Raw genomic sequence first — 15,366 nt, forward strand, 5'->3', positions numbered from 1 at the left:
GGGTCATGTATGTTCTGTCCTCTTGATGCTTTTTGTGTTTTAGTCAGTATAGTTTGATTTAATTCACATTTTTTTTCCTCAGACACTCATGTTCTTCAGTGGATGCATGGATGTGAAGGTGTAGAAGATGGACATGGCAACCTCCAGTTTATGAGTGGTGTGGACATGTACAACTATGATGGAGATGACTTCCTGGCTTTTGATGATGAACATCAAATTTGGGTGGCTACATTGGATGCAGCAGTCCCTACCAAGAGGAAGTGGGATGAAGTCACAGCTCTGAAAGACTACACCAAGGGATACCTGGAGAAGGAGTGCATGGAATGGATGAATACCTTTCTGAGTTATTCAAAGCAGCAGCTCAAAAGTGCCTGTATGTATGATCTAAAACCTTTAGCTGCCTTAAGGCCCGTACACACCGGGACGAATATTCGCCAGGCGTTATTCGCCAGCGTTTTTCGCCACGTTTTTTGTGTTCACACCCAGGCGATTTTCGCTGACGATGAGCCGAGCGAACATGCAATTTCATTCCCTGACATTAGATGGCGCTTAATGTAAAACAGAAATACTCCTGTACACAAGGTGGCGCTGCGCAACTTTACGCTTCTTAAAGTCGCTTTTCCCTCAGAAGAAGAGAGCAAGTATTTACATGCTTGTCAGAATCAAACAAAGAAAACATGAATATTTCAAGCACCAGTAGCTCCAACTGGCGCTTGGTTCGGGGATATTTTAGAATGTCCGTCATTATTGCTTCGCGGCTGTGTGTAGACGCTACTTGGCGTCTATCTTCTTCGCTGGTATGTGTGCTCAGCAAGGCAGTTTTGTGTTTGAGCGCCCCCAAGTTGTGTTTTACTGTAACTTCAGAAGCTCCAGACACGTGAGCAAAAGCGCCATTCTCATTGGTCGAGTAGATTTCGACGCGACGCGTCGAAAAAAAAAACGAACCCGAGGCGTTTTTTTTTTTGACGCTTTAACGCGTGGCGTTTTTTCGCGTCGGTGTGCACACTCTCGTTGGTGCCCTTTGTTTAGTCACGAGGCGTTAAACGTCGGCGAAAATCGCCGGCGAAATTCGTCCCGGTGTGAACAGGCCTTTACGCTTGCCAATAGATTGCAAACGTTAATTTTTGAATGACTTTATAGAAACCTAATCAACCAAGGGAAGTCTTCTTGGCTTAAATTTACAATTGTACAGATTGTCAAATGACTATCCTGCTAACGAAACTTTGTTTTTAATATTAATATTAAGATTATGTTTGTCTGTGCCAAAACAAAAAATGTAAATGCTAATAGAATGAAGGGAGAGTTGCTGATATTTCAGAGTGGAAACAAAGATTCATAAGAGATTATGACTATCAAAATATGACATAATAATGCACACACGTAACCAATTTAAACATCTATAAAAATGTGGCCAGAAGTTTAGGATTTATTAAAATGTGCACACTTTTTATTGTAATTTATTTTTATTAGGTTTTTAGGAAACTTTAGATTACTGTTAGAAATGACAAAGATAGTTTTGCTGGTGTAGGTACCATAACCATTCGGCCTGCAACAACCATTCGGGGTCCTTTGACTATTACTGTCGTCACATTATGTGATTGACTGTCCGTTGGTCCGATGATGTGTCAGATAGTGATTGGTTTGGACAAATTACAATACTACCATGGAAGAAGATATTATGTGGTCCGTTGTAAACAAACAGAGCTCCGACATAGAGCGAGATTATCTTTTAAACGTGCCTTTATTGTTTCATGATTATTATTAAGTGCATTCCTGCGAACGGACTGCGGTCCGAACCCTTCTCCGGACCGAACACTGCAACATAGCATCTTCCCCTTCCTGCGAACACGAAGCTAAGAGACTCCAGCTGCTCTGATCAGAGACACGGTTCTCTAGCCTGAAGCAGCAGGTTCATTCTAACTGCCACAGATCTTTTTACAAATGGGTTGTGGCAAAATCTCTATAAACACTAAAAAGAATAATTTCAGACAAAACTCAGAGGGAAAAGAACTTTAGGTTACAAAAGGAAACGTGAAATGAAAATAGGTAGAGCCCGAGCAGATCTCCACGCTACGAAGTTTGTCCAAGTAGGGCTACCGTAGTGGGACGTTATCCTCAGTCGAAAAGACTCCAATCGGTTATTACAGGCCGAATTGTTATGGTACCTACAGCGGCCGAGTGTGAAGCGGCTCGGATGAGGGTCAGCACCTCTAAATCTGAGGCCATGGTTCTCAAATCTGGTTCTCAAATCTGAGGCCATGGTTCTCAAGCCACCCTGGGGAGCTTCCTCCCCAGGGTGGCTGGGCACTCCCATAGAGATGGGGTGAGAAGCTCGGTCACCCGCAGAGTGCTTGGAGTAGAACCGCTTCTCCTCCACATCGAAAGGACCCAGTTGAGGTGGCTCGGGCATCTAGTCCGGATGTCTCCTGGACATTCCGGGCATATCCCACTGGGCGGAGGCCCCGGGGAAGACCCAGGACACGCTGGAGAGACTACATCTCTAGGCTGACTATACAAAGTCAGATACCAATAGTCTAATGTATTGTAGACATGCTTTCCAAATAGAATTACATTAATCAGGTTTTCAACTGGAGTGAAGATGTCAGTTTGTCCATATCAAAGATGGCGAGCATCACCTTAACCCTTTTTTCCACTTTAGGACTAACCCGCTTGGTCATCTTCTGGTAATCGCCATTTTACGGTCCAACAACATAATAGTTATCAACCTTTTTTAGATTTAGTTAAAATATAGCATTCACTAGATTCACAACTCATTTTTTCGCAGGTACATATTCTCAAAATGTGTCACTCTTTCTGAATGACAATCTGCAAAAACATTTTGACACAGAAAATGCATTTAAATAATTTTGCTTTTATTTCCTTATCTTAATTGTAGTTCTTCTTAGTATTAAATAAGTGATTCCATTGTATAGAGAAATATATTTAGAACCAAATCCCTAAATATGTGATAAAGTGTGATTTTACATCTAGCTTTTCTGCTCACATCTCTTCACATTTTCTCTTTCCAGCTTCACCTGACGTTTTCCTGTTTGCATCAGAAGCTAAAGAAAAGGCAAACGTTGTTCTGACGTGCCTCGCCACTGGCTTTTACCCCAAAGACATCACTATGAACATCAGAAGGGATGGCCGCATTCTCACTAAAGATGACGGCGTGGTGAGCTCTGGTGTTCGACCAAATCAAGACGACACCCATCAGAGGAGAGACCATGTGGAGATTCTCAGGACTGATGTCGCCTCTTACACCTGTGAAATCATCCATCCTGGTTCCAACATGCATGTTGAGAAGCCATGGGGTGAGAAACCTCTCATAATTTCTTTACACAGTGTTTGTGATGCTCGAAAGACATCATATTTTCATCATTATCAGAGTTATTACCTCACCTTGACTTCTCCTTAGATTGTGTTTTTCCTTTGTAAATATGCCAAATGAGCAGTGATTGCTTTAAATCTGTGTATTTAAGGCCCTCATGAAGTAGATGAAGTAGTAAATTACAAGTTAATCTGTCTTTAGTAGTATGCATAACAGATTGAAGTTCTGTTGAAAAAAATTGGGCAAATCAATATTTAAAAAATAAATCAATGTTGTTTTTGTTTTAGATCATCGTCTTCCAACTGAAGAAAATTTCCCCATTGCTCCCACTGCTGCCATTGCTGTTATTTTGGTCCTGATTGGCATAATTCTGTTTGTGTTGTATAAAAGAGGAATTATAGGTAAGTCGTCTGTATCATATTTCTTTTCATCTGCAGAAAGTTGAAATTGCTCTAAATAAAGTTTAATTTTTAAAGTTTTATAACTTTGACTGTAATCTGAAGGCATGTCAATTTGGCTGTTAGAACTTGTCTTGCATTTATTTTGTACAACATATAAATTTATTTTCTTTTTGTTTTTACTTTCTCTAAACTGTTTTTCCTCTTTTGAACCAAAAAGGGAAAAACAGAGAAAATTGTCTCTATAACTATTTTCCATCCTTTCGTGTAGGTTGGTACGGTCTCTCCAGGCCCGTTAGGAACCTTTTCAAAGAGGTCCTGCCATGATTTGGGGCGATCAAGTGCACAGACATAACAAATTTAAATCAGACCTAACTAAAGAAATGGAAGCCTGTTGAATTAAAACAAAGTTAATTCTATTCTGATGTGTTCACTTTTGCCTTTCTCCCAGGTAGAAGAAGCCAGGCTGATCCTGTCTCTGTCGGTTGGTAACAATTTTACTTTAAAAGCAAAACTAAAAGGAATTCATGCTTCATGCAAAATTTAATCTAAAATTAAATTTTGATTCTTCTTTCTATGTTTGCAGAAACGAATGGGGAGAAGTTGCATTTCATTGGTGGTTGGTATTTTCCATAGATGTGTTATGCAGCATTTCTTAATACCGTACTTCTCTGGGAAGTAAAATCACTGTTTGATTATAAATTAAATTCCTTTGACTGGAGGAATTTTTGCAATTTTTCACAATTTCCAATTCAAAAGTAACACTTGGCTTGAATTAAATCATGTTTTACTTCTATATATAGAAATTACTATCATTTTAACTAAATAACCTGATGTTTAAAAAAATGTCAAACAAAAGTTAAAAGAGTAGAACAATGTTAAATCATGAAAAGATCTGAGGATAAAAATATGTATTCTTCAGAACAGACATCCGTATGAAATCATCTTTACAGATACTTTTATGTTTTTATGTGAAAACTATTTAAACACGAAAAAAATGTATGCAGCAAAGTTCTATAAATGTTTTAAAGAAAGGGATGATTCAAAACTATAAATCAGTTTGAACATAACACAAAGACTCAGCTGTTGGTAAGTCTACTTTTAGTTCTCTGTTAATTTAACACTGGGTGCTGCTTTAACAGGAAATGGAAATTGATTATGTACAGACAATCCTTCAAAATGTTTGAAATATCTTTATAATAATTAGAATCTGTCATTATGAGAATGAATAAATACTACTGTTTACATCTACAGGTGGTGATGCAGGCTCCTCCTCTTCCTCCTCCTCCTCTGGTATCATCTTTACTTTAAGAACTTGTGAAAATAAATATAATTGTTGCAAAGTTGTGATCCTTTTTACTCATTTGGTTTGGTGTTGGGATAAGCTACAGGGAAATTGTAAATGTGTCAGTTTAAATGTAGAAAAGTGTCAAAAGTCTCAATTTTGTTTACTTCAATAAGAAATTGTTAATTTTTAAAAGCCTAAAAAGGGTCTTTAACCCTTGTGCTGTCTTAGATGACTCCACCCTTACATTGAAGTGTTCTCCCTACCATGACAAAGGTGGATAAAGGTGGAAAGATTTCATGTAATCCATGGACACCAGTGAAGATCACAAATCATTGAAGAAAAAAGGTTCAGAGCACTGTCTAGTGGGTCTAGATGACCCAACTCCCAATGTTAAAGTGCCTAGGATAGCACAAGGGTTAAAATAAATACAATGTTTGATACTTTTGAGTTTGAGTGCTGGTGTAAAACTGGTGAAAAAACCCAAATAACTTAAAATACACCAAGACTTAATGCAAATATAAAGCAGATTTTTCTTCCATAGGTTCCAATGAGTCAATCAGCAAAGACTCTGCTGTTGGTAAGTTTACTTTGAATTCTCTGTTCACTTAATACTGGATGCTGCTTTAATAGGAAATGGAAATTATTTTTTTTTTTAAATTCTTCAAAATGTTTGAAATATTTTTGCTGGCCCCTCTTCCTCCTCCTCCTCTGGTATCATGTTTACTTTAAAAACTTGTGAAAAGAAGTATAATAGTTTCAAAGTTGTGATCCCTTTTACTCATTTGGTTTGGTGTTGGGATAAGCTGCAGGGAAACTGTAAATGTAGAAAAGTGTCAAAAGTCTCAATTTTATATTTCTGTTTGCAAGTAAAAACTTCACATGCTGCTAAAGAAATAGTAATATGCATATAAATACTGCATAACAATACTCACACTTATCATACAGCAATTGAGGCACAAAAATAGTTTGATTTTTTGCAAAAAAAATTATTTATTAAAAATGACAGTTCTTCAGTCTGTAACTAATTTTTGGCTTTGGCTCCTCTACACTCGGTTGGTATCTTCCTTATAATAAAGAAATTGGAGCCTGTTGAATTACATTAAAGTAATTCTCTGCTGGTTGGTATCAATTTTACTTTCAGAGCAAAACTAAGGAATTTACGGATTTCGTGCTTCTGATAAAAAAAATCTAAAATTGAGTTTAAATTCTTCTTTCTATGTTTGCAGGAAGGGATGACGAGGGCGAGCCTCTCATTGGTGGTTGGTATTTTCCATATGAGTGTTATGCAGCATTTCTTCATACTTTTCTTGCGAAGGAAAAAAACACTGATTATGAAAAAAAAACTTTGGGCAATTTTACAATTTCCAATTCAAAAGTATCACTTGACTTGAATTAAATCCTGTTTTACTTTTACTTGTTTTTTCGTTCTTGTTTAAAAAATGTCAACAACAAAAAAAGAAGAAAAAAAATAGAAAAGTGTTCAATCGTGACAAGATCTGAGGATAAAAATATGTATTCCTCACTACAGACATCCATATAAATGAAGTCATCTTTACAAATATTTAAACACAAAGCATTTTTATGCAGCAAAGTTCTATCAATGTTTTAAAGAAACTATAAATCAGTTTGAACATAACATGATTCAGATTAAAAATGATAATAGTTTTGAAAGGACATGATGTGATACTAACTTGCAGTGATGGTTGGTATTTTCCATATTATTAATGATATACAATCTTTTCTCATCACTTCTTGGGAAGCTGCAGAAGTGAATTCATTAATTTTTCTGCTAAGCCTGCTGTTTAAATGATGGTGGAATATTATTATTTGTTCAGAGAGATGTCCCTAATAGAGAGACTGTCAATCATGTGTAGCTATAGATTGTTTTTTTTGTTTACCGTACATGTAATACATGAATATGTTTTAACATATTTTACATTTAAACTAAAATATCTCTACTTTTACAGTTCACATTTCTGAAGATGGGAAACAAATGGAAAGAAAAAGTAAGAGTTTTTATCCTTTCAGAGATTTTTTTATTGAATGCAGATGTGGTTGATAAATTTAAATCGTAATAGAAATGAGGAACTCTAAAAGAAGAACTAAAGTTAAGTAAAGAAAACATCTTGCATGATGTTTTTGAATTTAGGTCTTTTGAAAATGATGTTCAGAGAGATCAGCTATAAGCTTCTGCTTATTCATCTTAGTGAAATTGGTTTTAGGTTTGCACAATGACATCACCCATAGGATTTAGAGCATTTATGAAATCCTCCCACCTGTCAATCAAAACTGCTGACCATAAAAATGTTTCAGATCTAAAGAAAATCAACAAACACTATAGATGCATTTATATTTGATGTAGATTTGGTCCATTTAGGGGTCAATGGTAAATTCTTGCTTTTTAAAAGCAATATTATGTCAACATTTTCCTCTGAGAAATGTTTTGTGTAAAACTAGCGGAACCCCCCCCCCCCCCCCCACAACACTTAATGCATATGTGAAAATACACCAAGACTTAATGCAAATATAAAGCAGATTTTTCTTCCATAGGTTCCAATGAGTCAATCAGCAAAGACTCTGCTGTTGGTAAGTCTACTTTGAATTCCCTGTTCACCTAATACTGGAAATGGAAATTAATTTTTTAAAGAAAATCCTTCAAAATGTTTGAAATATTTTCATAATAATCTGGATCTGTCATTATGAGAATGAATAAATACTACAGTACTGTTTACATCTACAGGTGGTGATGCTGGGCCCTCCTCCTCCTCCTCCTCCTCCTCCTCCTCTGGTATCATGTTTACTTTAAAAACTTGTTAAAATAAGTGTAAAGTTGTTATCCTTTGTACTCATTTGGTTTAGTGTTGGAATAAGCTGCAGGGATATTGTAAATGTAGAAACGTGTCAGAAGGCTCAAGTTTTTTACTTCAATGGGAAATTGTTAATTTTAAAAGCCTAAAAAAATGTCTTTAAACTTAAGGAAATACAATGTTTGATACTTTTGAGTTTGAGTGCTGGTGTAAAACTGGTCAAATAACCCAAATAACTTCAAATACACAAATACTTAATGCAAATATAAAGCAGATTTTTCTTCCATAGGTTCCAATGAGTCAATCAGCAAAGACTCTGCTGTTGGTAAGTCTACTTTGAATTCTCTGTTAATGAAATAGTGAAGACTACTTTTATAAGAAAAAAGGAAATGGAAATGAAAAAAGTTAAATGTTTTATATATTTTTGTAAAGGTTTTCATGTCATTTTGAACATGAACAGAAACTACTGTTTACATCTACAGGTGGTGACTCTGGCTCCAATTCTGCTTGAGTCAACTGTGAATACGTTTCCTGAAGCAAATGCACCGAAAAACAGGATAGAAAACCGAAAAAAGATGCAACACTACTTTGAAGCTTTGTGTCCTTTTAGTCTGTTTGTTGATGCAAACATTGGTCTATAGTCAGTCATTTGCAATGTTTTATGTTTTGATAACATTAAAAACAATTTGTTTTATTTTGGTGACATTAACAAAATATATATATTTTAGCACTTTTTTTACTTTTAGATTTCTATCAGAATATTTAAGTCAACCATGTTAGTCTAAAAACTCTTGGATATTAACATTGTAATATTTGAACAAACAAAAAAATGCCCCAAAAACAAATTGAATCTAAAACCTTTTCAAAAGCATCTAGTTACAGCCTTTTGCCAAATTTTGCACAATGGGTATCTACGAGAAAAGGAAAAAAACAGCTTCAGGTCAAACTTTCCTTTTCTGACAGTGACCTGCCCTGTAAAATGGGTTTTAAGCTTTTATTTTTTGTTATTATCAACATTTTACTTTTAAACTGTACTTTTTCTATGAGGTGTAAATATCTGCAGTCTCTCAATCTTTTTATGCTATTGTTTGCTCTTCTGTATATTTTGTTTGTATCAATCAACTTGATCACACATTTGTGTAACTCTGAAAACTGGAATGAATAAAGATTCATGACATTCTATTCATCTCATGGCGTTTTTATGTGATTTTTAAAGTTGATATCACAGATTTCTTTTTTTTTTTTAAATCACAGATTTCCACCATTGGCAGAAGCCAAAATCCCATAGACGTCACAAACATTATCAGAAAATAAACATGTTTTCATAATACGATTTATTTATGTTTTTTTTTATTATAGTACAAGTTATTCAAGTTCTAAACTTGACAATCAGATGTCCAACCATGTCCAACAATCAAAACATCTGATAGATGTCAGATCAGCCACTGTTACTAACATGTTTGTATTACGAGAAAATGGCGGCTGAATTTTCTGTGGGTTGCATCGCACTCACTTCATCCATTTCTCATTTATAGTCAGACACCTGCTGAGTTGTTTTAGTCTGGAACTCTGTTGATGCTGAAAACTCAACATTCTGGTTCAGCAGCTCTGAGTTTCTCTTAGACTTTGCTTTCATACTAGCAGCTGTAAAAACTACGACTTCTTTTAGCAAACGTGAAAATCTGTTTTACCACAAAGTATTAGGCACTCCAGTTTTATTCTGGAAAAAGAAAATGATGGAATAATAAATTAGAAAATACTTTTTAAAACTGATAATTATTAAAAATGTTGGGAAATATTGAACATTGTTTTTTTTTCAGTGAACAAATGTGCTATAAAAGAACCTCTAAATCGCAGAGTGGTGTTGGGGTTAGAGAATTACAAAGAAACAAATTACTGTAATTCTATTACTTCTGTCCGTAGCAGAGTACAGTCATTTAATGAATTACAGTTCACATTTTGTTGATTAAATTACAATAACTAGACTGCAGAAATCCTGATTTCTTATTCTGTTTATAGTTGACTAATAAAACAAATTCACTCATGTAAACGGTTATTGGCTCTGATGTTGTCTCTTGGTTAAATAAAACAAAACAAATACCGATTAAAAAATGCATTGTAATGGTAATGGTCTGGACTGCCTGTGGGGGGGCGGCGCTTTCTGGCTCCTCTCTCTCTCTCTGTGGGGTGGGTGGTGTGGCGCCTGGGGGGGTCTGCGCTTCAGGGGATGGGACCCCTGGGCTGAGGGGACCTGTGCCCTATGCTGGGGGGGCTGGGGGATGGCTGTTTGACCACCTGGGGACAGTCTACCAGCTGTCCCCGACTTACCTCCTTCCTCATATAATGTTATATTAGGGTGAGGGGGAGGGGGGTTTAGCCTGCGATGCACCTTGGGGGGAAGAGCTACTTGGCAGTGGTCCCCCCCCCCATGGTTGCCGTATGGAGTGGGCGCCCCCTCTTTCGGTTTTATTTGCACCTTAAGGCCTGTTCACACCGGGAAGAATTTCGTTTAACGCCTCGTGACTAAACAAAGGGCACCAATGTGAGTGTGCACACCGACGCGGAAAAACGCCACGCGCCAAAGCATCAAAAAAAAAAAACGCCTCAGGTTCGGTTTTTTTTTCGACGCGTCGCGTCGAAATCTATTCGACCAATGAGAATGGCGCTTTTGCACACGTGTCTGGAGCTTCTGAAGTTACAGTAAAACACAACTTGGGGGCGCTCAAACACAAAACTGCCTTGCTGAGCACACATACCAGCGAAGAAGATAGACGCCTAGTAGCGTCTACACTGCCGCGAAGAAATAATGACGGACATTCTAAAACATCCCCGAACCAAGCACCAGTTGGAGCTACTGATGCTTGAAATATTCACGTTTTCTTTGTATGATTCTGAAAAGAGCGTAAATACTTGCTCTCTTCTTCTGAGTGAAAAGCGACTTTAAGAATCGTAAAGCTGCGCAGCGCCACCTTGTGTACAGGAGTATTTCTGTTTACATTAAGCGCCATCTAATGTCAGGGAATGAAATTGCATGTTCGCTCGGCTCATCGTCAGCGAAAATCGCCTGGGTGTGAACACAAAAAACGTGGCGAAAAACGCTGGCGAATAAAGGCCTGTTCACACCGGGACGAATTTCGCCGGCGATTTTCGCCGACGTTTAACGCCTCGTGACTAAACAAAGGGCACCAATGAGAGTGTGCACACCGACGCGAAAAAACGCCACGCGTTAAAGCGTCAAAAAAAAAAAACGCCTCGGGTTCGTTTTTTTTTTTCGACGCGTCGCGTCGAAATATTTTCGACCGATGAGAATGGCGCTTTTGCACACGTGTCTGGAGCTTCTGAAGTTACAGTAAAACACAACTTGGGGGCGCTCAAACACAAAACTGCCTTGCTGAGCACACATACCAGCGAAGAAGATAGACGCCAAGTAGCGTCTACACTGCCGCGAAGAAATAATGACGGACATTCTAAAATATCCCCTTACCAAGTACCAGTTGGAGCTACTGATGCTTGAAATATTCATGTTTTATTTGTATTATTCTGACAAGCGCGTAAATACTTGCTCTCTTCTTCTGAGTGAAAAGCGACTTTAAGAATCGTAAAGTTGCGCAGCGCCACCTTGTGTACAGGAGTATTTCTGTTTACATTAAGCGCCATCTAATGTCAGGGAATGAAATTGCATGTTCGCTCGGCTCATCGTCAGCGAAAATCGCCTGGGTGTGAACACAAAAAACGTGGCGAAAAACGCCTGGCGAATATTCGTCCCGGTGTGTACGGGCCTTTAGACATGTAAGGGCCCTTGGTAGGGGGGGGGGGGGGTGCTTGGGCAGTGATGATTTGGTGGTGATGATTGTGGTGATTTTCATCAGGCATATCGCCCTGATGAAAATCACCTGTGCAGGTCAGAGAGGAGAGGCGTGCCCTCTAATCAGAGTGTCATCAGCTGTGGAAAAAGGGGATATAAAAAGACAAAGGCAGAGGTTCTGGGAGGTGAGGAGTCAGAGAAAGGAGGAAGCTGAAAGATGTTGCAACGCTCAACCCTGCATGCTTCCACAACCTGAAAGACTGACATCTTCCCAGAGGAAAACCTGATCAAATACAGCAGAACTTTTTCCAGACAGTTTGCTGCACCGGGCCTCATCCTGTACTACCATTATCCACAAGACCTCTGCTTAAAACCTGGATTAAAGTTGCAACCGGACCAAGAAACCCTTCAAAGAAAACACGGTATTGCTCATGTAAAACAAAGACGGTGGAAAAACCTGGACCGGATCCCCTCCACAAAGGACTAGATACAGAGAACAACCTCCTAGGAACCCGGAACGGATTTCGAAGGACTACTGGACTAAACAGGAGAACAAAAGGTGTGGTATTATACATGTTGGGGGTAACACCCTAGTGGGGGAGACGTCATGAGAGGCGGGCCCACTAGGTGGCGCAGTATCCAGAGTTGAGGACTGTATGTTTGTTTCCGGTGGTTCTTTTTCGACAGCAGATCCCGCAAAACTTTGTCTTTCTCTGCCAGATTTGGTATGAACCGCCCCAACTGGTTCACCATGCCTAGGAAACTCCTCAGTTCACTGACATTGGTGGGTGCACTCATCTCCTGAACTGCACTTGTCTTTTCTGGGTCTGGCTGGACCCCTGCTGCTGAGATCACATGACCCAAAAATCTGACTGTGTGGCATGTGAACTCACATTTATCGATGTTTAGTGTGATGCCTGCCTTTTGTGCGTTCTCCAGCAACGCATGCAGCCGCACATCGTGCTCTTCCTGGGTCTTGCCCCAAACCAGAATGTCGTCCATGTGACACAGCACACCTGCTAGGCCGCTGGTCACCTCAGTCACCATCATTTTCTGAAAATGTTCTGGGGCTGATGCAATGCCAAATGGTAGCACCCAAAAGGTGTTATGAAAGTGGTGTACTTAGCAGACTCCTCCGTCAATGGCACCTGCCAGAAGCCCATGTTGGCATCCAGTTTGCTAAAAACTGTTGCACCTGCTAGCATCCCTAACGTGTGCTCAACGGAAGGCAGGATACATTTTTCTCTGCAAACTGCTTGGTTCATGTTTGTGAAGTCCACACAGATACGTACTGCACCTGATTTCTTAGGGACCACTACCATCCCTGCACACCATTCAGTGGGATCTTCAACTTTGGTGATGACGCCCATTTTTTCCATGCGGTCTATCTCCTCCTTCACTTTGCCCATGAGAGGTAGTGGGACCCTGCGTGGAGTCTGCAGAGAGACGGGCACAGCATCTGGTTGCAGTTTGATTGAATATGGCCTCTGCACAAGGCCTAGACCGCTACACAGTCGGGGATATAACTGTTTCACCATCTCCATGGTGATGTTGTTAATTCTGGACACAAGCTGAAGCTGTTTTATAGCTGGTAACCCCAGCAGGGCAGTATGAAGAGCCTCCACTACATAAATGTCCTCTGAGGCTGTCATTTTGCCGCTGCGCAGTGTTTCTTTTGCAACCCTCAGGACGTGAAGCACGTTGCCACCTGGTCCAAACAGCAGACGCTTTGGCTTCACCAGATGCTTTGCAGCTTCTCCTGTTATTTCCCGATAGACATCGGCGGGTAGGGCAGTAACATCAGCGCCAGTGTCTATTTTGAAGCACACTTTCTTGTGTCTTACTTGAAGCTGCACCGACCATGGGTCTGCACCAGCATCAACAGTTCCTAGAAAAAAGCCTTCTTCCTCTGCAGTTACTGCATTCACAGACTTAATATTGCTTCTGCAAACTTTGCTGTAATGTCCTTTTTTCCCACACGTGTGACATGCAGCTTCTTTTGCAGGACATTCTGATTTTGCATGTGAGGGCACCTTCCCACATCTTTTGCAGGTTAGCTTTTGTGCATGAGGTGGGCGTGCATTTTGTTTGAACTTGGTCTGCATTTGTGACTGTGCTTGAGCCTTAGCGGGAAATCTGGGCTTTCTGTAGTTCTTAGCTTGAACAGCATCGACATTTGAGCACTTAACACTGCTGCTTTCTCCTCTTAAGTCTGACCACTGTCGCCTAACTTCTTCAGATTGCCTAGCTTTTATGATGGCAGTGTCCAGGGTTAGTCTGTCATCTAGCTGTAGCTTTTCAGACAGGGCTATGTTTCTCAGGCCAACCACTAACCTGTCGCGGATCAGTTCGTCACGTAGCTGTCCATAGTCACAGTGTTCGGCTAGCCCATAAAGCGCCGTTATGAAGGAATCCACAGTTTCTTCCGGCTGCTGCACACGCCGATTAAACTTGGCTCTTTCATAAATGACGTTCTTCTTGGGCACAAAGAACGACGCTAGCCCGGCTTTTACCGCTGTATACTCTTTCCTTTCATCCTCCGTTAGCGTTAGCCCTCTCAGCACGTCTTCTGCTTCGTCCCCCATGCAGTAAACCAACGTGTTTACCTGGTTTTCTTCCGACGTCGCGCTTAGGTTGCTTGCGAGCCGAAAGCGCTCAAAACGTCTTATCCATTGCTCCCATTCTTGTGGTTTTGTGAAGTCAAATGACTCAGGAGGTTGTATGGTAAACGTAGCACACGGGGTAGCTCGCGGCGCTGCCATTTCGTCCTCCGACATGCCTTGAAGTTGCCGTGCTCCGCCGCTCTCTTTTTTTTTTCTTCTTTAACCTTTTTTTTTTTTTCAGTCAGTCCAACAGCATCCCACTTCTGTCACCATGTCGTGTCGAAAAAGAACCACTGGTACTGGGGGCCAGAGCAGCAGACAGCTTTTGAAAGACTAAAAAAAGAACTTTCATCAACACCAGTGCTCACACTGTATGACCCAAACAGTGAGCTGAAAATCTCCGCTGATGCATCCTCTTTAGGACTGGGAGCGGTTCTGCTGCAGAAAAGCAAGGCTGAGTGGGCGCCTGTGGCGTATGCATCCAGAGCGATGACAGTGACTGAGCAGCGATATGCTCAGGTGGAGAAAGAGGCGCTGGCTGCAACATGGGCGTGTGAGAGGTTCAGCTGCTTCGTTCTGGGCCGATCATTTGAGTTGGAAACTGACCATAAGCCTTTGGTGAGTCTGCTGGGTGGCAAAGCGCTAGACGACCTTCCACCTAGGATCCAAAGATTTAGAATGAGGCTCATGCGCTACAAATACAAAATCACACATGTTGCTGGCAAAAATTTATGGACAGCAGACACCCTGTCACGCGCCCCCCTCAGAGCGTCAGGAGCACACGCAGGTGCAAGCCTGCTAGAGGACACTAACATCTATGTGGACTCTGTCATCAGCAACCTTCCTGTCAGTGGAGACTATCTGAGCAACCTTCGTGATCATCTGAAAGCAGACAGTGCATGTGCTGCACTGATGGAGTTCTGCAGAGATGGGTGGCCCGATAAAAACAGACTGCAGGGGGTGTTGAAACAGTACTGGGCTGAAAGAGCGGAACTTACAGTGCACGATGGACTGCTGCTGCGGGGCACAAGGCTGGTCATCCCATCGGCTTTGCGTAATGATGTGTTAGAGAAATTGCACGAAGGACACATGGGCGTGACAAAGTGCAGGGAAAGGGCCAAACAAACAGTATGG

The 15,366-nt window shown here is 40.3% G+C and overlaps 1 protein-coding gene across 2 annotated transcripts in view; it reads left to right on the forward strand.

Annotated features, from left to right (window-relative positions):
- Window positions 1-9,004, forward strand: part of LOC101157592 (class I histocompatibility antigen, F10 alpha chain) — a 29,965-nt gene extending 20,961 nt beyond the window's left edge. For both annotated transcript variants that reach the window (XM_023960325.2, XM_078955098.1), the window contains 13 exons: window positions 83-373; window positions 3,030-3,314; window positions 3,619-3,732; window positions 4,181-4,213; window positions 4,316-4,348; window positions 4,984-5,022; window positions 5,559-5,594; window positions 6,244-6,276; window positions 6,985-7,023; window positions 7,568-7,603; window positions 7,758-7,805; window positions 8,114-8,149; window positions 8,307-9,004. In XM_023960325.2, the coding sequence (XP_023816093.1) occupies window positions 83-373; window positions 3,030-3,314; window positions 3,619-3,732; window positions 4,181-4,213; window positions 4,316-4,348; window positions 4,984-5,022; window positions 5,559-5,594; window positions 6,244-6,276; window positions 6,985-7,023; window positions 7,568-7,603; window positions 7,758-7,805; window positions 8,114-8,149; window positions 8,307-8,335 (1,052 nt within the window). In that variant the 3' untranslated portion in view covers window positions 8,336-9,004. The remainder of the gene's footprint in view (window positions 1-82; window positions 374-3,029; window positions 3,315-3,618; window positions 3,733-4,180; window positions 4,214-4,315; window positions 4,349-4,983; window positions 5,023-5,558; window positions 5,595-6,243; window positions 6,277-6,984; window positions 7,024-7,567; window positions 7,604-7,757; window positions 7,806-8,113; window positions 8,150-8,306) is intronic.
- The last annotated feature ends 6,362 nt before the right edge of the window (window positions 9,005-15,366 follow it).

The sequence above is a fragment of the Oryzias latipes genome, chromosome 11 (assembly GCF_053564925.1).
Source record: "Oryzias latipes strain Hd-rR chromosome 11, Olatipes_Hd-rR_3.1".
Lineage (NCBI taxonomy): Eukaryota > Metazoa > Chordata > Actinopteri > Beloniformes > Adrianichthyidae > Oryzias > Oryzias latipes.